This window comes from Petaurus breviceps, unplaced genomic scaffold (genome assembly GCF_028583685.1).
Source record: "Petaurus breviceps papuanus isolate PSGF00001 unplaced genomic scaffold, PetGlider_PUasm1.0 90644, whole genome shotgun sequence".
In the NCBI taxonomy this organism is placed as follows: domain Eukaryota; kingdom Metazoa; phylum Chordata; class Mammalia; order Diprotodontia; family Petauridae; genus Petaurus; species Petaurus breviceps.
Window position 1 is genome coordinate 72,660 of NW_027187298.1, and position 24,443 is coordinate 97,102.

General features: G+C 39.7%; 1 protein-coding gene across 1 annotated transcript; it reads right to left on the reverse strand.

Annotated features, from left to right (window-relative positions):
- Positions 1 to 665: 665 nt before the first annotated feature.
- ADI1 (acireductone dioxygenase 1) lies at positions 666 to 23,199 on the reverse strand. The gene is made up of 4 exons (XM_069064772.1): positions 22,862 to 23,199; positions 13,783 to 13,902; positions 4,019 to 4,198; positions 666 to 2,322 (listed from the first exon to the last, which is right to left on the reverse strand). Exons 1-4 carry the CDS (start codon positions 22,979 to 22,981, stop codon positions 2,203 to 2,205), a joined length of 540 nt encoding a protein of 179 aa, XP_068920873.1. The 5' UTR covers positions 22,982 to 23,199; the 3' UTR covers positions 666 to 2,202.
- Between the last annotated feature and the right edge of the window lie 1,244 nt (positions 23,200 to 24,443).

Consider the following 24,443-nt stretch of genomic DNA (forward strand, 5'->3'; position numbering starts at 1 on the left):
TGGCAGGAAAAGGCACCACACACTGAGGTCCTTACTTGAACTAAACTGCCAAGCATTCAAACTCTGCTTCAGAGAGTGCAACTCTGATGGGCTGGCCACATTGTTTCAATGCAAAACATAAGCTTGCCAAAAAGACTGTTTTATGGAGAACTCACACAGGGAAAGCATTTACATGGTGGTCAGAAGAGGTGATACAAGGACACTCTCAAGGTCTCATTCAAGACCTTCAGGATTGTGTGACATAGGAGACACTGCCACAGGATGGCTCGGCATGTCATGCCCACATCAGAGAAGGTGCTGTGCTCCATGAGCAAAGCAGAATTGAAACAGCTCAAAGGAAATGTAGGATGCACCAATTTAGAGAATCCACCCCAAATGTTCACATGGACTATTTGTGCCCAACCTGTGGCAGAGCCTTCCGAGCTCGTATTGGTCTGATCAGCCACAGTCGGACACACTGGAACTTGACTTTAGCACAGTGATGTCGTTTTGGTTCTCTTTGAGGACAAAACCAAATAACAGGCTTAACAGGAGAGGCCTCCTCAATACAAAGGGAATTAAGAGTGTTGAGCAATTGTCAAATTTGATAGGTTAGCAAGCTCATGATGCCTATGGACAACATGTTATAGCTCCACCCCTCAAAACAGCTACACTTAACCAAAATATTTTTTATTCTTTTTTATTTAATATTTTATTTTCTTCTAATTACATGTAAAAACAATTTTTAACATTCAATTTTTCAAATTTTGAGTTCCAAGTTTTCTTCCTCCTTCCCTATATCCTCTCTCCCCTCATTGAGACCAAAATAATTTAACTAAGCAGTTCAATGCTCTCCTTGGTCTGTAAAGGCACTATCAAAGGAGGCAGAGACACCTTGATGGCTCCAAAAGGGAAGACATTAAGATCCCTGGGGAAGGCACAATTTATGGGAAACCAGGGCCCCTGAGTATAGCACCAGGATACTAGGAAGGCAATAAAAGGAATATTTGAATTTCTATTCCCTTTAATGTTCAGTTTCTACAATAATTACAAAGTTTTGCTTTGCAAAAGACATTTTAAAAGACTAATTTTAAAAAGTTCAGTTAAGCATTTTCTGTTAGAAAATATGATTTAGGTAAGTGAGGATACTGGGGATGTAAGAGAATCATTTGATCAGCTAGCAACCCACTTTAGCAAACAGAATTTAAAAGACATTCATTAAACCTGATCTTCCACTTTTTCTCATCTTCTAGAAGAGGAATGTAACCTGGTCAGTATGAGCCTTGCTGAAAATTTTAAGATGAAGATTAAGATTTCCAAATCTTTTTTTTTTTGCTTTTTTTGGAGGGGGGAAGGTAGGGCAATTGAGGTTAAGTGATTTGCCCAAGGTCACACAGCTAGTTTTGTGTTATGTCTGAGGTCGAATTTGAACTCAGGTCCTCCTGACTCCAGGGCCAGTGCTCTATTCACTGCGCCACCTAGCCACCCTGTTTTCCAAATATTTTGAATGTTTTGGAAATAAGGTGCTTATTCAAAGAACTGTTGATTTCTAGTTGATGAGGATTTTTCTATAGAACTAACAAATTAGGCATGACCATATCACAAAACAATTAAGTTCCACTGGAAAGCCTAAGCAGATTTTCTTACCATGTTGGAAAGATCTGGTTCTCCAGGATGTAGGCAAACAGTAGATGTACCTGACAAGTCTGGTGTCATAGAAATACTAATAACCCGGGGTACAATGAATTCACCTAGTATCTTTCGTCCAAAAGGTTCAGAGTTAGAATCAAGAGATTTCTAATTAATTAAGGAATTAATGAAACCAATTTCTAATGCTTACCTGATAAATATCTATCCTTCACAGTGCTGGGGATGGGATTAATATCCTATTTTTAAAGGATACTAGAAAAAAAGTATTTTACTCTATTACTGTTAGGGACATATTTTTTACTATCTGAATCCATTGTAACCCAAACCAGAGTTCTTGCTTTATATTTAGAGAAACAAAAAATTATTTGTTTTTAAAGCAAAGATTTGTCCACAATCTCAGTTCATTCCATGCTGAATTAATGACTTTTCCTTTCTTAAATCAGACAATCCTGAAAAGGAAAGAACTCAAACTCAAGTCCTTGACATGGAAGAAAAGGAGAAACTATTAACAATTTGCTTAATTATCATGTTTGGCCCATTTCCAGGTAGTGTGTCAGTCTCCAGGCAGCACCACTATGCTCTTTGGGTTAGAAACTGCAAATACTGTCCTCGAACTTCAAAATGATCAGCCGGACGATTGTATGCTGTCCAGACCGGTTCTCCAACAAACAGCCTCATCGCCTTAACATAGTTCTAGGAAAAACAGAACAAATTATTAAAGCAGAGTAACTCTGAATTTGGTGTTTGAAATAAACTGAGATGGGCTTGCTTAGTGTTTTAATCCTTGCCAAAAGGGTTTCCCAAAGGGTCTCTAAGTCAGCAGAGTTGTTGGAATAGAGATGAGCACTCCAGAAGTTAATTCTCAGACTCCTTTTCTGCAAATTTTTTTACCTGTTTCAGAACCAAGTTTAGCTTTAAGCAGCAGGAACACAAAAGTACCTAAATCTTAAGTGCTTCCTAGAGACATTAAAATGTAGAATCAGAGGCTCATGGATGGATCTGGAGCTAGCAGGGACCTTAGATCTACTTCTAAACCAAATCCCCCTCCCCACCCATTTAATAGATGGGGAAACTGAGGCTAGAAGGTAAAAGGAGTTATCCAAAGACTTAAGATTCAAACCCAGGATTCTCTGACTCCAAAGCCAGTCATCTTTCCATTGTACTATGGATACCTCTGTCCTACCTCTGACTCCCAAGTATCGTTAACTATAGAGATTATGAAAATAAGCCAAACCCCAAAAAAGGAGGCATTCGTCCAAATGAGAAACTGACATTTTGATCTTCCTTTCTACTGCCCTTTTGAAAGTTTCCCTAATAATGTATGTTTGCAGGGGAACCCTGAGTTTTGGCAGTAGGCAGATCCATACATTTTCTCAGCCTGCTGATAAGGAGAGAAGTAGAAAATGATGGGGAGCAGGAGGAATGGAAATTTTTGAAGTAACACTGATAAACACAGGTTGGACCCAATTCAATTCAATAAACTTATGTTAAACTGAATTAAAAATTTTTTAAAGTGTAAAATATTTCTATGGATCTATCTGTCATTGCCTCACAGTACTGTGCCCTTGGGACTTCTCAGAGAAAATACTGGGTAGGGAAGGAACTGCCTCAAGAAGCAGTACAATGGATAAAGCAAAAGATTTGGAGTCAGGAAGGCATGGGTTCAAATCCCAGCTCATACAACTTAGTTGTGTGACCCTAGGCAAGCTACTTAATTTCTCTGGACCTCAGTTTCCTCATCGGTAAAATGAAAGTGTTCTACTTGATAGACTCTAAGGACCCTCCTACCTCTAAATCTATGACCATCTGAATTCATGATTTCCTGTTTGTCCACTATCCCTTGGCCTCACAAGGTCAAGTTATCTATTGCATATTATATCACTGAGGAGCTATATTTTGCCCAGAGAGCTACATACACTATGAATTTTTGTTCAGTTGTCTTCAGTCATGTCTGACTCTTTGTGAACCCTTTTTGGGGTTTTCTTGGCAAAGATACTAGAGTAGTTTTCCATTTCCTTTCCTAGTAAATTTTATAGATGAGGAAACAGGATTAAGTGATTTGCCTAGAGTCACATAGCTAATAAGTGTCTGAGGTCAAGCACTCTATCCGCTGTGCCACCTAGTTGTCCCTACACATTTGAATATATGAAGACAAATGAACTACCATAAAATAAACAGCCAAGTTCCAGATTACTAACTTAGGCTAGGCTGTCTCCTTGGCAAAAAGATATATAGGCCATAAGTAATGCCACTCAACACTCACACACTAGCATTTTCATCTGGCAGGTAGAGACAATACTCTGTGAGGGTTTGTGTCAGAAATTATCAAAATTTGCGTGCTTTATACTCTAAAAAAACAACAACAACAAAGAAGTTACAAATTCTTTACTGTTTCATCCAGAGTGAAGCGATGATAAATCCCAGCTGGAAGTGTTATCATGTCTCCTTTCTCCATGAAAATCCGGATCCATTTGTCTTCTTTATCTCTTACATCAAAGTACCCGCTTCCATCCAGGATGTAGCGAATTTCATCATCAAGGTGTAAATGTTCTTCATAAAACATCTTGATCTAAAGGAGGACGGAACTATTAATGAAGTATTAAAAATCCAATATTCAAATTAATAGGGGCCCACCCACAGACTCCACAGCCTTCAGATTACTCAAGGGAGTGCAGAACTGCAATGAAACGGAAATTCAATCATATACACCATGAATATTGTGCTTTTCTAGGTTCTCTGCCTCAGGGACACTTCATCAATATGACAAGTAGAGGAAGGACTAGGGAAAAACTCAAAAGTTGCTCTAATTTTTTTCTTAAATCCAGAACATTTTCTTGAGCTTCTCTCTAAGTCAGGGATTCTTAACCAAAACATAAAAAAAAACAACCCAACTATTTTGATGTAACTGATGTCCTTTGTAATTCTATGTATTTAATTTTGTGCACTTAAAAACATTATTCTGAAAAGGGATTCATAGTTTTCACAACTCTACAAAAGGGGTCCATGGCACAAAAAAGGTTAAGAACCCCTGCTTTACACATACATAATAAGATAAGGTAACAATGTGAAGTGCTTAGACAAGGAAATAAAGAATGACTTAAATAACTGAAGAGATAATATAGTGCTTATGGCTGGGATGTACTACTTCAATAAAAGAATAATAAAGATTCTATCTAAATTCATTTACAGATTTAGTGCTAGCTTAATCAAACAAACTTGGGCAGCTAGGTGGCATAGTGAATAGACTGTCAGGCATGGAATCAGGAAGACCCATCTTATTGCGTTCAAATCGTGCTTCCGACACTTACTAGCTATGTGGCCCTGGGCAAATTACTTAACCCTGTTTGCCTCAGTTTCCTCTCTGTAAAATGAGCTAGAGAAGGAAATGGCAAACAAACCATTCCAGTATCTTTGCCAAGAAAACCCCAAATGAGGTCACAAAGAATTGGAGATGACTAAAAACAACTGAAAAGAACAGCAGTCAAATAACCAGCAAGGATATTCTATAGAGCTATACAAAACAGCAATTCATTTGAAGGTAAAGAGGAGATAAAGCTATCCCTGTTTGATGACAATAGGATGGTTTATGTGGAAAATTCTAGGGAATCAGCAAAGATACTAATCTGAGATAAATAATAACTTTGGCAAAGTTGCAGGTTACAAGATAAATCCTCAAAAATGACATGCATTTCTATGCAATAAAACCCAAGAAACAATAAGACAAAGGGAAATCTCATTCCAAATGCCTACAAAGTACATGAAGCATCTTGGGATGAATCTACCAAAGCACACTGAAGACTTGTACAGATTCAATTACAAAGTCTTCCTTGAAGAAATAAAGAATACTTTAAATAACTGGAGGAAAATTCAGTGCTCATAGTTATATAGTTGCATATGCCAATATAATAATAAATAAATAATAATAAAAATTACAATCTTGCCAAAGTTAATTTACACTTTTAAGTACTATAATAATTAAATATCCAAGAGGATACTTTATCCAAATATCCAAATATATTTATCCAAATATCCAAGAGGATACTTGGTAAAATAAAAACAAAATTCATCCGGAAAAAGAAAAGATCTAGAATAACAAAGGAAATAATTAAAATAGTAAGGAATGAAAAAGGAATGACTTCCAGACCTTAAGGTATATTATAAAGCTGTACTCATCAAAACCACCTGGTATTAGTTTAAAAACAGAGGTAAATCAATGCAACAGACTAGACAAGGGAGAATCAGAAACAATGGAACTCAAAAACCCAGTGTTTGATAAATCAGAAAACATAAATTACTTAGGAAAGAACTCCGTATCTGATAAATAGCAGGGGAAACTGGAAAACAATCTGGCAAATAAGGCTTTGACCAACACCTTACATCATATTCTACCATACACTCTAAATGGATATGTGGACAATAATGATTATACTTATAAAAAAAAATAGAAGAGAAGCAGATCATATACCCTTCATGGCTATGGATGGGAGATTTTTTTTTTTTAATTTTACACTCAAGGACCAGAACAGAAATCAGAACAGAGCAAAGAAAACAAAAAAAATCATAAACTTAAACATAAAGAAGAAAAAGCATATTGTGTGGATAACAGAACATAAGGATTCAAAATATATAACTATAAATTTTCATTTCAAGAAAGCCTGTATGATAAATAACACACATTGTGTTGAGAATTATCCACCTTTTCTTTGCTTCCTTGTAAGTTTATTTTGCTCTTTGCTATGCACTTTTTTACTTTGTTCTTTTTTCCCCTCTTCCCACTTCCCCAGAAGGCTACAATAAAGTTTAGATATGTTTCTCTGTAGCTATAGATATATACATACACATATACATAGACATATTTTCCCAAACATACTCTATTCCTGATCTTTGTTTTTATGTTTGTACATATCTCTCGTTTCCTATCCTTCCAGCCTCCTCTACTTTACTTCTACCCACTACCTTGCTCTCCTATTACTTGCCTACTCCCCTCCAAGGACCCCTCCCCTACATCCCATTCTCATAAATCTAAACGCAATTCTATACGCCCCCTTTTACCTGTTCCCTCACCTTCCCCTCTAAAGATTCTTCTCTTGTCCTCTCCCCACTCCCTATGCCCCTACCATTTTATTTCTTCTGAATTTAGAAGACTTTTATACTCTTCTAAATATATATGTATTGTTCCCTCTTAAATCCATTCCCGATGAAAGCAGGTTACCAGAACTACCAGCCTTCCTTCCCCATCTGATTCCTCTGTATCGATTCTTTCTCTTGTACATTTGTATAAAATAATTACTCTTTTTAGCTATTCCTAAATGGTTTTACTTTCAAAATTCATATCATAGGTTTACCCCAATCTTTCTTATGAGCTATCCAATTACTAATAAGAATCTTAGACATACATTTTGCATTTTACATATATAAAAAGTAAACAGTCTGTCCTTATGAATCCCTTGTAATCTGTCTTTGGTATGTGCCTTATATTTCTCTTGATTCTTGACGGTCGAATCTTCTATTAAGTTCAGGATTTTATTTTTTCACAAAGTCTTGAAAGTCTGAGAGTTTATCAGATGTCCACTTTTTTCACTTTTGTTCATCCTGGATAATACTTAATTTTGCAGCGTATGATATTTTTGGCTGGAGCCTCAGTTCTTTTGCTCTTCGATATATAGTGTTCCAAGACCTGCAGTCCTTTAATGTCTACACTATTAGGTCTTGTGTGATTCTAATTATGGCACCATCTTATTTAAATTGTTTTAATCTTGATGCTTTTAATATTTTATCCTTGAGCTGGGGTTTTGGAATTTGACTATGATATTTCTATGAATTTTCCTCATAGGATCTCTTTTAAGTAAAGAATGATGAATTTTTTTTTCTATTTCTACTTTCCCTTCTTGTTCTAATGCTTCAGGACAATTTTCTTTAATTATTTCTTATATTATTGTATCAAGATTCTTTTTTTGATCATAACTTTCAGTTGGCCCAATTATTTTTATATTTTTTTCTTCTTGGTCTAGTCTCTAAATCTGTTGTTTTTCTTATAAGATGTTTCACTTTCTCTTCTATTTTTCCATTATTTATATTTTGTTTAATTATTTCTTGATCTCTTAAAAATCTCGCTGGCTTCACTTTGCCTAATTCTAATTTTCAAGGTGTCATTTTCTTCCTTGAGATTCTTGATCTCCTTTTCTAATTGGTTCACTTTCCTTTCATACCCTTCTTGTTTTTCTTGCATTATTCTTATTTTCTTTTTTAGTTTTTCCTCCATCTCTGTCATTTGATTTTTAAAGTCTTTTTAAAGATCTTCTATGAATTCTTTTTTGGGCAGGTGACCATTTGGCATTACTCTTTGGGGAGTTCTTTACTTCAATATCCTCCTCTGAAGATGAAGCCTGGTCATTTCTATTCCCATAAGAGCTTTCTATGTTGGATTCTTTCTCCTTTTGCCTGTGTATTTTTTGTGGTAATAACTTAATTTTTGTAATGACCTTTAGCCCTGGGGTATGGGAAATGGTGCCTCTTGCCCCAGATCTCCAGTTCTCCCCTCTAGCCTGGAACCAAAGCCAAACTTCCACTCTCCTGTAAGTGCCCACAGACAGGGGCTTTCCAACCCACTGCTTCTATACTCACTGGGAGTGTGCTGGTTCCTTCTGCCACTGCCCCCCCAAATCCCCTCATTATCCCGAGGATAAAAATTCTGGTGGCTAGGACCCAGGCAGCCTCTCAAACCAACTAACCCCAGGGCTTGCCCTTGTTGTTAAAATGGAACTTAGCCTGGAGGTGTTCACTCTTCACAGAGACCAAACCTCATCCTGGGATTTTTCTTCTGATCTTCTCAAATTGTCCCAGGAAGACCCTGGGTTATGCCCCTGTTCTTATTTATCTCCACCCACATTTTGTTTGAGAGCTTGGAATTTTCTGACCTACTCCATCATCTTCCAAGAATCCTCTTAGGAGATATTTTCTTAACCAAACAAAGGATAGAGGCAATTATAAAAGATAAAATAGATGACTTTTATATATAAAACTGAAAAGTTCTATACAGATAAAATTAATGCACGTAAAGTAAGAAGGAAAGCAGACAAATGGGAAAAAACCTGCATCAGATTTCTCTATGGTTAATATATACTTATTATACATGTATATATGTGTATATATTTATGTATACATATAGCCAAAAGTCATTCTCCATTTAGTTAAGTAGTCAAAGGATAAGAAGAAACAGTTCTCAAAAGAGTTACAAATTATTACCCACAAGAAAGAATGCTCCAAATAACTAATAATTAGAAAAATACAAATAAAAACCTGAATTTTTATCTTACACCCTGGAAATTAGCAAAAATTACAAAAGATGGCAATAATCAACGTTGGAGGAGTTATGTGAAGATAAGCACACTGATACATTATTGGTGGAGCTATGAATTAGTATAATCATTTTGGAAAGCAATTTGGAATTATACAAAGAAAGAGACTAAAATATCCACAATCCTTTGACTAAGAGACTGTTAGTGGGCTTACATCCCAAAGACATCAGTGATAAGATGGTACCCATCTATACTACCATATACATAGCCACAATTTTTGTGGTAACAAAGACTTGAAAACAAAGTAGATGTAAGAAATGATGGATGTGAAGAATACAGAGAAACACAGAAAGATTTACATGAACTGATGTACAGCAAAGTAAGTAAAGTCAAGAAAACATTATATACAATGACTATGTAAACAATGCAAACAAAAACAACTATGTAAACATAAAGAACAACCCCTCCCACACACAAAATCAAAAGTGAATGTTTCAAAACTATAAAGAAGCATGGCTGGAAAGAAGAGATATGGGAAGACACCCACCCAAGCCCTTTGCAGATGTCAGTGGTCTACAACTGTTGCACACTAAACATATTTTCAGACTTTACCAGTATGATGATTTTTTTCCTCCTTCTTTTCTTTTGGTATTTAAAAAAATACCATTATTATATGAGATGACTGTTTAGGAGGGGAAGAGATATTAGGGGAAACTACAGTGATAAAGAAACAAAAGACCTTATTAAAAACTATTTAAGAAAGAAAAAAACTGCATACCTTTCATAATTATAACTAGAGAGTGAATTATTAACAAAACAAAGGATAGGTAGAAACAGGACCTCTGCGTGGCTCCAGCTCCCACCACCTCCAATTCATGTAAAAGGAGACTCTGAACAAACTTTAGAGCTACAGAACCCACAAAACGACACAGAGAAACTCATTTCCCGCTGAGGACAGCCCAGCAGGCTGGCAGGTTTTAGCCCCAAGGCGGGCCTGACTAACCACTGGCTGGAGGGACTCCAGATCACCAGCAGCTGTGGCAGTTTCCAGAATTATCAACACATAGATGCTAAAGACAAAGTGAGAGGTCAGAGCAGTTCGGACTTTGGGACCCAGTAGTTGGGAGTGCGTTGGCTTTTGCCCCCAGGGTGAGAAGTTGCTGAGGGCTGCGGCACAGGCGCTGCCATGTGGCAGCTTCAGCTCCTGGCCTGCAGAGTGTAGGGGAACCAAGCAACCAGTCTGACGGGTAATCACTCTTGCTTTAACCTGCCTGGATCTGGATTGTGGTCTAGGGTAGAAGTCCTGGGTTGTGTGACCAACTTGCCAGAGTGTGTGGAAGCTTCAGAGAGGCCACCCAACTAATACCTCTGGCAGCTGAGAAAACTCCAGCATTTGGAATGAAGCTCCCCTACTGTGGCAAAAAAGCCCAAAAGTCAAGTAACTGAGTGGCAACATGACCAGGCAAAGGAAGCAAAGCAAACAGAAGAATCCAACATTAGACTCCTATTTGGGGGACAAAAAGGATCAAAGCTTGGAACATGAGGAAGACAGTGAAGTCAGAACTCCTGCACCAAAAGTTTCAAAGGAAAATACGAGCTGGTTACAGTCCATAGAGGACCTTCAGAAGCAGATAAGAGAAGTGGAGAAAAAATTGGGAAGAGAAATGAGAATAATGCAAGAAACTTATGAAATGGGAGTCAACAGCCTGACTGAGGAAAATTATACCTTAAAAAATAGACTAACTCAAATGGCAAAAGAAGCTCAAAAAGGCAATGAGAAGAATGCCTTAAAAAGCCAAATTTGCCAGATGGAAAAAGAATCTCAAAAGCTCACTGAGGAGAATCATTCCTTCAGAATTAGATTGGAGCAAATGGAAGCTAGTTACTTTATGAGAAATCAAGATGCTGTGAAACAGATCGAAACAAATGAAAGAATAGAAGGCAATGTGAAATATCTCATGGGAAAAGCCACCTAGAAAATAGATCCAGGAGAGATAATTTTAAAATTATTGGACTACCTGAAAGCCATGATCAAAGAAAGAACCTAGAAATCATCCTCCAAGAAATTCTCAAGGAAAACTGCCCTGATGTTTTAGAACCAGAGGGCAAAACAGAGGTTGAAAGAATACACCAATCACCTCCTGAAAAAGATCCCAAAAAGAAAACTCCTAGGAATATTATAGCCAGGTTTCAAAATTCCCAGATCAAGGAAAGAATATTACAAGCAGCCAAGAAGAAACAATTTGAATATTGTGGAAACACAATCAGGATAACCCAGGTCTGGCAGCATTCTTCTGGAAAGCTGCTCGTGCATGGCATTACAAATTCCCACACTCCCTCATCAATCCAAATCCTACCCATCCCTTCAAGAACCTGCTCAAGTCCCTACTTTTTTTTCATGAAGCCTTTCTAAACCAATCCAGTTTACAATCTCTCTCTCCTCTTAATCCCTATAGCACTTGCTATGACCTCTTATATACCAGTTTCCACAGCCATACCCTTCTTCCTAGGCACCCTACTTAAAATGCCTGAGGTTAAATGAGCTTCCCCAGTCACACAGGTAGTTAGTTGCTACCTTGGGACTTTCATTCAGTCAGATCTCCAGCTTCCTGGTCCACTGTGGGGTGTGGTCTCCCTGCACCTCCAAGTTCAAAATGTTGCAATAAGAGGAGGAAAGGAGAGTAGTCATGGAAGTTTCTGGAAATGCTATTTTCCCCTTAAATTTACAAGGGATTCCATAATCCCACCCTGACTCACTGGTCAAAACCCCTCCCCAGATCTAATTCAAGATTTTAGATAAGAAATGGAATAGATCCTCTTCACAGAAAGGTGGTCAACCTCTAGTTACACTAGAGACTATCCCATCCATTTGGCAACAGAACAGGTATTGTCTTGTGAAATTTCCTATATTATTGTAATAGTTATTTATCTTTTGTAATATCACTTAATGTTTCACATGTTTACATCTTGTCTGCTTAGGGAGACTATTCAATCTCCATGAGAGTAAGGATGATGTCCTATGAAATCATATAGCTAGGACTTAAATATTTTATGGACTCACACACACAAAGAGCTAGAAGGGACCTTTAGAGATTACTTACTTCAAGTCTTTCATTGTACAGATTAGAAAACAGAGTTCCAGGCAGGTCAAGAATGTGACTTGTCCATAGTCACAAGGGTCACATCAGACCAAATTTGGACCTGGGGCCTCTGACACCAACTTCAGGACTTTCCCCCACTACATCTGTCACTATGTTAAAATAATATCTTGTTCTGGTTCCCCTGACTACTACACCCACACACCCTTCTAATCAGTACAGTAAGTCTCTAAGTAAAAACAATATTATTGTTCAGTTATTTTGGGCCTGTCCAACTCTTCATGACCCCATTTGGGGTATTCTTGGCAAAGATATTGGAGTGGTTGGCCATTTCCTTCTCCAGCTCATTTCACAGATGAAGAAACTGAGGTAAACAGGGTTAAGTGACTTGCCCAGGGCCACATAGCTAGTGAGTATCTGAGAATAGATTTGAATTCAAGTCTTCCTGACTCCAGGTCTGGCACTCAATCCACTGGGCCACCTAGCTGCCCCATAAAGCAAAAATAGCAAGAAATAAAATTGCAAAGAGGAACCTGGAAGTCATATGCAGGGAATAATTTACAAATTGTGTCATATATTAACCAAAATTCACATCCTGGTAATATGTGCTAAAGCAGGGGAAGTCATCTAGGCTTTGCTGTCAGTCTTTTGGTCCTTTGACACATAAATCTCAGACATGTTCCAGAAAACCAGTAGAATACCAGATGGCACTCAAGATGATATGGGCATGTTAACTTAAAAGTTTTGCTGACAACTTTGAGGTGACTGGGTGTTAATGAACTAACCCCAAGCTAGTACAGATAAGAGTTAGTTTGTCCCCCCCCAAAAAAAACCTATACCCCTCAAACTCTGTCCTCCACCTCCAGCCCCAGCACTCTCTCATCTCCACAGGGTCAATGCTACAGAGCGCTCCTAACTCTAATTCAGTTATGTGAGATATATTTTCTGCCTCTCTTCTTCTCCATCCTCTTCCTCATGCTGTTTGCCCCCACACTCTCTGTGCCTATGATTGCTGCTCTGTTTCCTGTTGCCAATGACAGTCTTTCCCAGTGTTTACCCAAAGAATTAGGCATGCCCGTGCCCATTTCATAATTTCATAAATTAATTATCAATTTAGTTACATAATCAGTTGTCCATAAGCAGAATGTGCTGTCTTGGCAAACTTCAGTGGAGGTTTCCCAGTAGAAACTGTAATAACCACATTGGATATGTTTTGGAGAATATTACTTTGGGAGTAGCATTTCTCAAACTTTTTGTCCTCGGGACAAATGATACCAACAAAAATGTAATTTTTAGTAATTCAGGCTGTCAAGAATCATATTGATTAATTTGTTCAGAAACAACATGGTCTTAAGAGGAAGAATTAAAAGCAGTTGGGGGCACACTGTGCTATCATGGACCTCCACTACTAAAAGACCAAGTTGCATAGTTACTCTATGAAAGAAGAAATAGAAAAAAGTCAGACCAAAAGAAATAAATAAATGACTGTAGCACCCAGTATGTAACAAATATCAGAACTTGACCAGATCAAGATAAGTAGAAATAGAGGACCAAATCAGTTTGTTTACAAAAAGTTTACTATGTCCTTATTTAGATTTTTTTTTGTTTTGATCATTATTTGGTTATTCTATTTTTTACTGTTATTGTAAGGTTTCAAAATTAACAAGATAAATTCCTACTCATTCAAAAGAAGTCTGGACACAGTCTCCAGTCACTAGCAGATTCCCCTCCTCCAAACAATTTTGGATTTCCCTCACCTTTTCTTCATAATTTGGCAGCTTGTCTTTACAAATGGTTATTATGTCCATCCAGCAGTAGTTTCTGTCTTTTCGGATCTTGTCTAGCTCTGGATCATCCTCATACTTGTCAGCATCCAGCTAAAAAGATTAAGAAAATAGCATACTTAAATATTAACACATCATTCAAAACTTATTTACTGAGTCCCTTCTGAACAAAATTCTATGTCAGGTTATTGGACATAAAAGGGAATGCCAAAATTGATATAACACTACAAAAATCTGCTGTTTATTCAGAAAGGTCTTAGAAAATGCTTTTCTGGTTAACATCCATAGTACCTACTGTAGCAGCAAGCACCCCAAGCGTCCTCGGGGTTGCTGCCACCACAGGTTCTTGGATCTGCTTTGATAAAGGAAAGCAACTCAAAATGGGTTAACAAGCTTACTTTAATCAGTCAGATATGTATCGTTCACCTAGTTCGAGGGAAAAAGGTTAGCACCCCGAACTTCAGAATATAAGGCAGAATTATCAAGTCAGAGAAACAGATCAAGTAGACTTCCAAACTGTCCAACCATTATTACATCCATACCAAATCAACATCTAGGTTTCAACATCTGGGTTTTTCAAAGCTGGGGGGGCTCTGGACAACGGCTTCCCAGAATCCCTATCAAATCACAGAACACTTCTCAAAGTGAGCCCCAAAACAAAGCTACACATCAGGGCTTATATAGCCTTCTCCTGGCTCAGAGAATGTAACAACCTTATTGACTCACTAGCCAATCAAAAAGTATCTACTGAAAAAACAAGCCTCCCACCCCAGGCTCCAGGTGCACTTTAGCCTAGGGGCAGGGAATATCTTTAAAATTTACATTCCCATTACACCTAGTGAAACTACTTGCCAGTTAGCTTGGGCAGCCTCAAAATTTCTCACACAGTCAATCAACTAATTGCTATGCTGAGTACAAGAAAAAAAAATAGCATAGAAATTAGTATATAGAAGGCCATGTTCTGGACAGTTATTTCCAATTGCTCAGTGGATTGTAGAGTAGATGGCTTAGTTTTCCTGATGGTAAAAGGTATATAACACTGGAAACTGTTCTGTCTAAATTAGGTCTAAGGTGAAATCTAATAGTATTGCCACTCAGGGTAGGAGGGCAATTGACAGGAATTGCAGCAGGCTTGCTGGGAGACAGAGTGGATAGTGCTGGGCCTGGTACCATGAAGACCTGAGTTCAAATTCCATGTCACATACTTACTAGTTGTGACTCTGTGCAAATCACTTACCTTCTCAGTTTACTCAACTATGAGATAAGGGTAATAATAGAATAATAATGTTGTTGTGAGAATCAAATGAGATACTATTTATAAAGTACTTAGCACCGTGCCTGACAATAAATACTGGTTTTCTTTCTTCCTTCAGCTTTTTGGCAGAGCACATAATTCATATGATGCACAATGAGTCAAAATCATAGCCAGAAGCCACTGACAAACCAGTTACTTGAATAAATCCCCAGGACCCATCACTAGGCAGAACACAAAGAAAGAAGGTCTTGCTAGAAGAATATAAAAACAAGCATTAGTGCCATTAACCCATTTGTGACCAGCCTCCCCTCTGATGCAGACAGCAAGACTTCTTGAGGAGCAGACAACCAGCTAGCAGAAAACGGTCCCTTGTTCGCGACTCCTGGATCAGTCCCAGTGACTCTAGATGAGGTCTAGTAGATGCAAATATTATAGTACAGAGAAGGGCCTGTCAACATGATTGATTGGCCAGGTGTCCAAATTTGGGTTTTTGTAATAGCACATTTGGCTGTACTTGAGATGCCTGAGACCGTAGGTGAATAGAAAAGTTGAACCTACAGGAAAAACATTCCCTAGTGTATCTGGCATTGATTTAGTACCTTCAGGCAACCCAAGAGCTCAAGCCAGTCACCAGCCTGATTAGGTCAAACTCTAAATTCATTTCTATCAGAGATGTTTTTTGATCATGTTAGCCAGATAATTGGAACAACAATCCTTTTTGGACTTTTCCTGGGCAGAATCATCCAAAATATCACACCACCATGGCAACATCAGTTTGCTTCAACTGAATGCTCATTATATATAAGGCACCATGCTACGTACTAGGAGAAAAACATAACAGGTACAAATCAAAGAAAAATGCAAGTCAGAACACAACTACCTTGATAAATCAGGCAATATAATCCACTTTTACCTCATAGTACTTCAAGATAATAGGCTTTCTAGAAGGGAGGGTCAGTATTCCCTCCACTGATCTAGATCAAGAAGGGGCTGTGAAGTTGGTCTAGTCCAACCTCCTCATTTTTCACATGAGGACAATGAAGCCCAGAGAAGTTTATTAACTAAGCCAAATTCACATAGGGAAATAATATAAGATTCGAGGCTAAATTCTCTTGAGGCCAAATCTAGTGAAATGTCTGCTATACTACTCTTCAAGATTTACAAAGTGCTTTCCTCACAAGAACTCTGCGATGTAAGAGAATATCATCATCTGCATTTTATAGAGGAAGAAACAAATACAATGTTAGTGTTTTGAAAAGTTGTCAGTGCCGTGAATTAAATCCATGTCTCCCAACTCCAATGCTCATTCTAATATGCTAAATATGCACTGATACAATGAGATATCCGGGAGATAGTCATCTTTCCTGACCACCTCCTCCCACCTGCCTCTTTGCTGAAATTATCTCCTTTTATTGTGTGTGTGTGTGTATGTATACTATGAATAATACTATTTTACATGTAATTGGGAAATAAGATATACAGGCAATGGGGCATAGAGATCCATCATGCCCTACTGGAAAAGTCGAAGGGGGCATGGGAGAAGATATGGGAGAGAGCAGATTGGAGGAGGGGATATCCTGTCGGACTGCTATTTTGGGGTGGTGGGTAGGGGAAAAAACGGGGAGAAAATTTGTAACTCAAAATCTGGTGGAAATTAATGATGTAAATCAGAAGTTAATAAAGCGTTTGAAAAATGAAAAAAAAATGAATGTTGAAAAAATTTTTTAAAGACACACACACACACAAACATAAGAGGGAGTCCACCATTACATTGAGCCATAGAGAAAGGCAGATAAAATTATACAGATATTCACATACAAAATCAAAAAGTCCTTTATCTTGGTTATAAGATGCTAGCAAGTATGTAATGGAAAGAACATCAGACCGGGAGAATTGGGTTCCAATTCTGGCTGACATTTTTAGCTCTATGCCTGCCAGGAGAGATGAAATTAATTTCTCAGATTCATGATTTGCAAAATAGGACTTAAGTCCATTACTCACTCACTCATTCATTCATTCACTTATCCATTCTACAAGCATTTATCAAGCACCTACTATATACCGGGCACTTAACTAGCTATTAGGGAGTTACAAGGGAAAGGGTCTGAGCAAAAATAAGATGGGACAGTTAATTCAAATTTATCTTTTTCTTTACCTTCACCTTACTCCAACACAGAACCTAGATAAAGTATCTCACTATTGCAAAAGGTTTAGAAAACAGTGACATATAAATGCCCCAGTACTTTGAGGTGCCCAGAAGAAAAGAAGATTAAATAGCTCACTTTTATAAAGAGCACTTTAAGGTTTTTACAAATTTAAATAAATGTAAAATACATGCTTGAGTGCACACAAACCTTTGCTAAGGCTACTATTATGTCTACAGAAGGTACAGAAACAATAGTATTCTATATGGAATGTGGAAATTAAACGATTGCATACTTAGAGCAATGCCTTGCCCTTCACTAAGAAAAAAATCCTTAAGATTATGCTCTTCTAACCAACTAGTTCATGCAAACTGACAATCAAAAAGTTTAAGAAATTCAAACAAACATTCTGAAAGGCAAAGTGCAAGTACTAAGCAAAAGTTATTTACAGAAGAAAGAAAACCTTTCAGAGGTTCATTATTTCCTATTACTTCAATCTGAACTCAGTCTCATTTATTGGAACTTCCAAAATCTGGTGTTGCTCTAATACTTCTAAAATATGCACCCTCTACTCTAATCCACCTAGATTTTTCACACAGGCTATAGCTACATGAGAGCTCAGGGCCTATGCTTGAGTTGTTCCATCACCTGGAAAGTCCATCGCCTTTATGCTGCCTCTCCAAATTCTATTCATCCTACAAGGCTTAACTTAAGCCTTCACCACTTTTTTTCTGACTACTCTAATTTTCTACTCTCTCTTTAATCTGAATTTTTAAGGAATTCCAGGGCTCCAATTTCCTCATTTTCCAGTTTAGGTAGCTAATTCGGGGCTTCTTAAACTTCTTCCAATTGCAACCCCTTCAGTGTGACCCATGGGGTCGTGACCCACAGTTTAAGAAGCACCATATTACCTAAGAGGTTGTGATTTGCCCAAGGTCACACAGTTAGCTGATGGCAGAGCTGAAACAGGAATCTAGGTTCTTTTCCCCTGCTTCTACAACTGTATTACTGGCCTCACTTTAGCACTTAGTTACATGACATCTCATATTCTTACTTACCAAGTTTCACTCCTCAATAGCTATTCCTCACATGACATTCCACTTTCCTCATCTCTGCACAGGTGTACTGCCTGTACTCCTCCAAAATACAGTTCAGATACTACCCCTTAAACCAAGGATGCCAACCTTCTCTCTCTCTCTCTCTCAAAATGACTTTGTATTTATTTATTTATAATTTGATGTTATAAACATTCAGTAGAATGTAAGTTCCTTGAAGGCAGAGGTTGCCTCCCCATTACCCAGCAGAATGCCCTGCACATTTATGAATGTATTATTCATAAACCATTATTAATGAATCATTAATAAATTAAGCATTCATAAATGCACAGAGCACTTAATAGATGTTACATTGTTGAATTAAAGTAACAGTTAATGATGTTTTTTTACAACTTCCCAATGCAGCTGTTGGAAGTTCTCAATAAATATTTGTTGAATAAAAGAGAAAGGTACAGATGGATAATTATAATGACTCAGTTTGGCACCAGACAAAAGGTGAGAAAATGTACCTCCCTCTCCTCATTGCAAAGGTGGGACACTATGAGTGTGGGATATTGAATATATTTGTCAGAGAGGTTGGATGTGTGGATTTTTTGCTGAACTGCTTTTTCTTATTGCAAGGGATGGCTCACTTGTAGGAGACAGAGCAAGATATATTCAGAAGTTATTTTGAAATAAAAAATAAAAGTCATCCATAAAAATAAGACTTTTTTTTAAGAGAGGGTGCATAGAAAAAAAAATGTTAGGGTCAGCTAGGTGGTGCAGTGGATAGAGTGCTGAGTCTGGAATCAGGAAAACTCATCTTCCTGGGTTCAAATCTGACCTGGGACACAGTAGTTGTGTGGCCCTGAGCAAGTCACTTAACCCTGTTTGCCTTAGTTTCCTCTTCTGTAAAAGGAGCTGGATATGAAAATGGCAAACCATTCCAGTATCCTGGGAAGAAAACCCCAAATGAGCTATTAAGAGTTGCACACAACTGAAAATGACTGAACAACAACATAGGAAAAAAACTATCTTTAAAAAAAAGTAAGCCTCCTTAAATTTCAGACAGCAACTCTGAGGGGACCTTGGTGTTCAATTTCAATTTCCAACAGCCTCCTGTTTACTAATCCCCTTTGTCAAGAGGATTGAAATTGAAGGTATCAAGTGAACAGCAAGTCATTCTAAAATACCCACAGCACAGGAAAATTTTTTAGGGCTTTCAAATCTGGTGCTGGGGGCCAGGGGAAGGGAACATAGTGTACGTGTATAATCACATAAAGTATATGATTTCTGCTCTACTGCCTGTACCCAGTCTTCTTGATTCCTTTGCTTCTACTAATCCCCAAATCTGGAATGGGCTCTCCTCCAATTCTCCTCCTTTACCTACTTCTCTTCAAATTCCTACCTCCTCTCAAGGCCCATTTCAGATGCTACCCCCTCCAAAAAGCCTTCCCCTCAAGTAACAGTGCTCTCTCCCATCTCCAACTCAAGTTGCTTGGCATGGACCTTCCTTTGCTGTTTTACCCTCCCTAGTCTGAGTTCCCTAGTTCCCAGGTGAGACAGTAAGGCCCTTGAAAAAAGGTCTGTCATTTTTTTTTTCGTCTGCATCCTCAGAGTCTGACAGGTCTCGTGCTTGGCAAACACAAATATTTTTCTGAACTGAGTTCAATTGAATCCCCTACACACAATATTAACCCTAATCCCAAACTGAGGCATCATCAGGGAGAAGACGAAACCAGGGATCATGCCGAGTTTTCTGAGATGGACCCACAGATCAAAGTGACTTGCCCAATATCTCAAGGATAGATCATAGCAGTCAGGATTTCCATCCACATCTAGTTCCAAATCCAGTTCCCTCTCTCACAAATGGCCTCTCATTTTTGCAAAATGGAGCCCATTTTAGAGCATATTTTCTCAAAGATGGGGGCACTTATTTCCCTATTACTGCCACCTCCCTGTGCTTTCAAAGCATTGACTCTAGAGTCAGACAGCATGGATTTAAATCCAGCATCTGACCCATGCTCACTATCAGTATGACTTTGTGTTGACAAATCACTTCCCTGAGCCTCAGTTTCCTTGATTTAGACCGCTAGGTGGCACAAGTGGATAGAGCACTGGAGTCGGGAAGACTTGCATTCAAATCCTGACTGACTTGGACAAGCCATACTCAACTGTAAAATGGGAATCCAAATATCACCTACATCAGAGTTGTTGTGAGGATCAAAGGAAATAAAACACTTAGCACAGTGGCTGCCACACAATAGTCTCTTGATAATTTGTAAAATGAGGGAGTTGGGCTTGATGGCCTGAGGTACCTCCCAGCTCTAGATTTACTGATCCTATGAAAAGGTAGGAGTCACTTAAAGAAAGCTACTTCTCAGGGAGGATGAGTCCAACACTAAAGGGTGTCTTGGGGGTGATGGAAAGAACTTTGGAATTAGGAGCCTGAACTCCTAGCTTCAAATCCCAGGTCTGCTATCTATGTGACCTTGGGCATCTTATTACCCCTCTGAGCCCCAATTTCCACACTGGTGAAAAGGGATGGCTGGAAATTGGAATAGACAGGGGTTCCTAACCTGGGATCCTCAAACTTGTTTTCAAAAAATAGTTTGATTATGATTTCATTATATTTTATTTCCTTTATAATCTTAAATACTTTATTTCATGCATTTTAAAGCATTATTCTGAGAAGGGGTCTATCCATAAGCTTCACTGGACGTCAAAGGGTCTACAACACAGAAAAGGTTAAGACCCCTGGGCTTAGTATTCAGTTGAGTTTAAAATACAAAGATAGTTATCTGATCTAATTTTCTCCCTAAGGACTCTGGGATCCCACCCAATTTTAAGAGCTAGGAGCTCAAGACTGGAAGTCCCCAGAAGAGCCTAAGGAGAAAATTTATCAATCAACACTTATTAAGTGCCTACTATGTGCTAGCCACTGTGCTAAGCTTCACTACCATATTTGTCTCCGAATTTCATTTTACAGGGTCACCCACACAAGTCATATTGTTAGAGATAAGTTCCATCGATGGGGTACAGACTCTGGGAAACCCCTTGAACTCTGACTGAATCTGCCCACTTGATGAGGCATTTGCCTTCACTATAGCTAGGCCCAAATTACTAATAATTACTGTTACTCTTCACCTAGCCTAGCCCTCCATTGTCCAGCTACTTTGCACCCTAGATCCTATCAAATAACTATACCCAAACCCTTATACCCTTAAACTAGCCTAGCCCTCCACTGTTGGTCATCTCCAGGCAGCCTTCAACTATTTCCCACCCTTAGTGTCATTCCTGGAGTCTGACCTCAGTTCCATCAAGATCCTCCTTCGAGTCCTCCTCAAGACATCCCCAAACTCCTCCTCTAGACCACCCCTAAAGCCTCCCACAATCTTTCTGTCTATAAGCTCCATCTTGTTTCCATGATAGGTGAGAATTCAATCTGGCTCAGACTCACTCTGTCAGATTATTCTGGTCCCTTTGTCAATACAAGCTCATAAGATACTTAAGGAGTCTACCCATAATGGCGAATCTTTAATAAACTTTGCTTTACTTTGGCTGAGAGAAGACAAGTCCAATTCATTGGGCAGAACCCCAAGTGTTGGTATTTTGGGGTCCTGAGCACCCCTCAACCTGAACATATGGTTCCCTGAACTGCACCACCAGGATTTTCAAAGCCCCTGAAATAATAGTTAATATTTTTTAGAACTTTATGTTTGCAAAGCACTGTCATTTCATTCTATCTTCACCCCTAGTGAGGTAGGTGCACTTATTATCTCCATTCTTAGCTATTCAATGATGTCACTGTGACGCGGAGGGTTCGTCCATTAGGTTTTCTTGGCAAAGATTGGAATGGTTTGCTATTTCCTTCTCCCAACAGAGTTGTTCTGTCGTGTTCAACTCTGTGTGCCCTAGTGGGGGTTTTCTTGGCCAAGATCCTGGAGTGGTTTGCCATTTCCTTCTCCAGTTCACTTTACAGATGAAGAAACTGCGGAAAACAAGGTTAAGTGACTCGCCCTGGGTCACACAGCTAGTAAGAGTCTGAGGCCAGGTCTGACCTCAGGAAGGTGAGTGTTCCTGACTTCTGGGCCGGCACCCTGAGTGAGTCATAGCCGTTTGGGTCCAACTCCCTGATTAGAGGCAGTAAACGAAGGCCCAGGGTCACTGTGCCAACAAGTGTCGGAGGCCCGATTTAAACCCAGGCCTCAAGCCCCGAGCTCCATGCCTCAGCTCCACCAAGAAGGCTCTCCCCGCTTTGCTAACTAACCCGGAGCTCGGAGGGCCCCCCCCCCACCCCCAGGCCTCCCCGCACAAAGCCCGCAGGCGCACCGCGGCTCCTCCCGTCCTCCCTCCCTCAGATAAAACGCAGCCTCTCAAGGTCAAGTTCGCCCCTGCGGGCTATCAACGTCCCTCCCGCGCTGGGGCTCCCCCGCCGCCCGCGGACCCAGCGCTGGCAACCGCCCCGCGGCAGAGGGCAGCGGCGGCCCCGGTAACGCGCCCAGCCCACGTGCCGTGCGCTCTCCTACGGGGCATGCCGCGGACGAGGGGCACCGAGCGCGGCGGGCTCCCCCGCCCCAGTCCCGGGAGCGCTCCCGCGCCTGCCCACCCTAACCTACTTTCCAGTAAAAGACGCCGAGCTGCTGCAGCTCTTCCAGGCTGACGGGGCTCTGGGGCTCGCATCTGTGGGGTTTCCTTTGATCCTCCGAAGAGTCGTCCATGTACCAGGCCTCCACCATTTCTGCAGCCGGGAGCGCCTCTGGCTTCTTGGGGCAAATCCTCCGAGGCCTCAGCCGGTGCTCAAACTTAGCAGGCTCCACCCACAAGCTCTGGGCGCTTGTACTCGGGCGCCGAGGGCGCCACCCACCAGCCTGAGGTCACCAGCCTAGGTTATCTGAGCCGGTCTGCCCCAGTGCGCGTTAACTCGTCACCGCGCTTTACTCGCGGTAAAGCCGGCTGGGCTCGGCGATGAGAAAGCCCTGCTTCTAGGAAGCCCAGCGCGTAAGGCGTAGTACACAAAGTGAAAATGGCCTTTTATCGATGATTCTTCTGTGCCACCAGATTCTAGTAAATCTAGACTCAGATTTACTTCAAGCCTAATCCTTGTCTGCACGTACATAGCTCTTTTTCCCACCCCCTTTACCCCTTCCTCTCCCCAATCTCCAAAACTCCATTATCTGGGGTGGAAACCAGAACGTGAGGAAAAGAGTGAGCTGGAGCTGGTAATTCCTTGGACCTAGTTAATTGGCTACTTGACTTCGCGGGCTGCCTTAATGGACTTAATGACTGCAAATGAGGCTCGTGTGACGGATGGAGAGAACTCTGGAACCAGAGGATAGAGACAGTTGTATTGTCTCGTGCATTTATTATTTATCTTTTAATGAGCACCAACTGAACATTTGATTTAAAATAGTCCTTTCCAACCAGATTTTCATCCAGCTAATAATAAGAGGAGCTTGAATTTATGTAACATTCTTTTTCTAATGAATATCATCAGTTCATTAAAGGAAAGTCAAAAATGTAGGAGCTAACACATTTTCAAATAGTTGGTATCCAAGATCTGTGTTTTTATCTTCTGAATGTCAAGGGCTACACTTGGAGTGGTAGATAAATTCTTTGAGTTCCAATGGACCTTGAAGGTTTATTGTAAGGTTAATCTAGAGAGAAATCTAACAATCAATTATTAAGCACCTATGCCAGGCACCCTGCTGAGCCCTGGGATTGGAAGAGGACGAAGGCTAAAGGCCGCCCCTGTTCTCAAGCAGCTTACATTTTAATTAGGTTACTGGAGAGTCTTTAAGACAGACTGAGCCTTCTTGAGAGTGTTGAGGATGACTTGGAAACACCTAGTACAAAAGAGGTGGATCCAAAATAACCTGAACCAATCAAATAATCCTTGAGATGCTGAGACTCTTGCTCAATATTATATGAATAGGTCAACAAGTAACTGTCAGGGTCAAAGAAATGTCCCCAGGGACGTTAATGATCAAGTCCACACCTTCCTGGGGGAGGTGCAGAGTTTCCAAGGCTTGCTTCCCAATGTCTGCAGGATGAACTGATCGATGCTCTGGGTCTAAAGACATTTATTAAGCACTAACTAGGCACTCTATACAATAACTCAATCCAAATTCTTCATTTTACAGAGACCGAGACCTCTGGTTATGGGTTGAAGGCAAGCTTTGTGGCAAGATTCATTTAGTA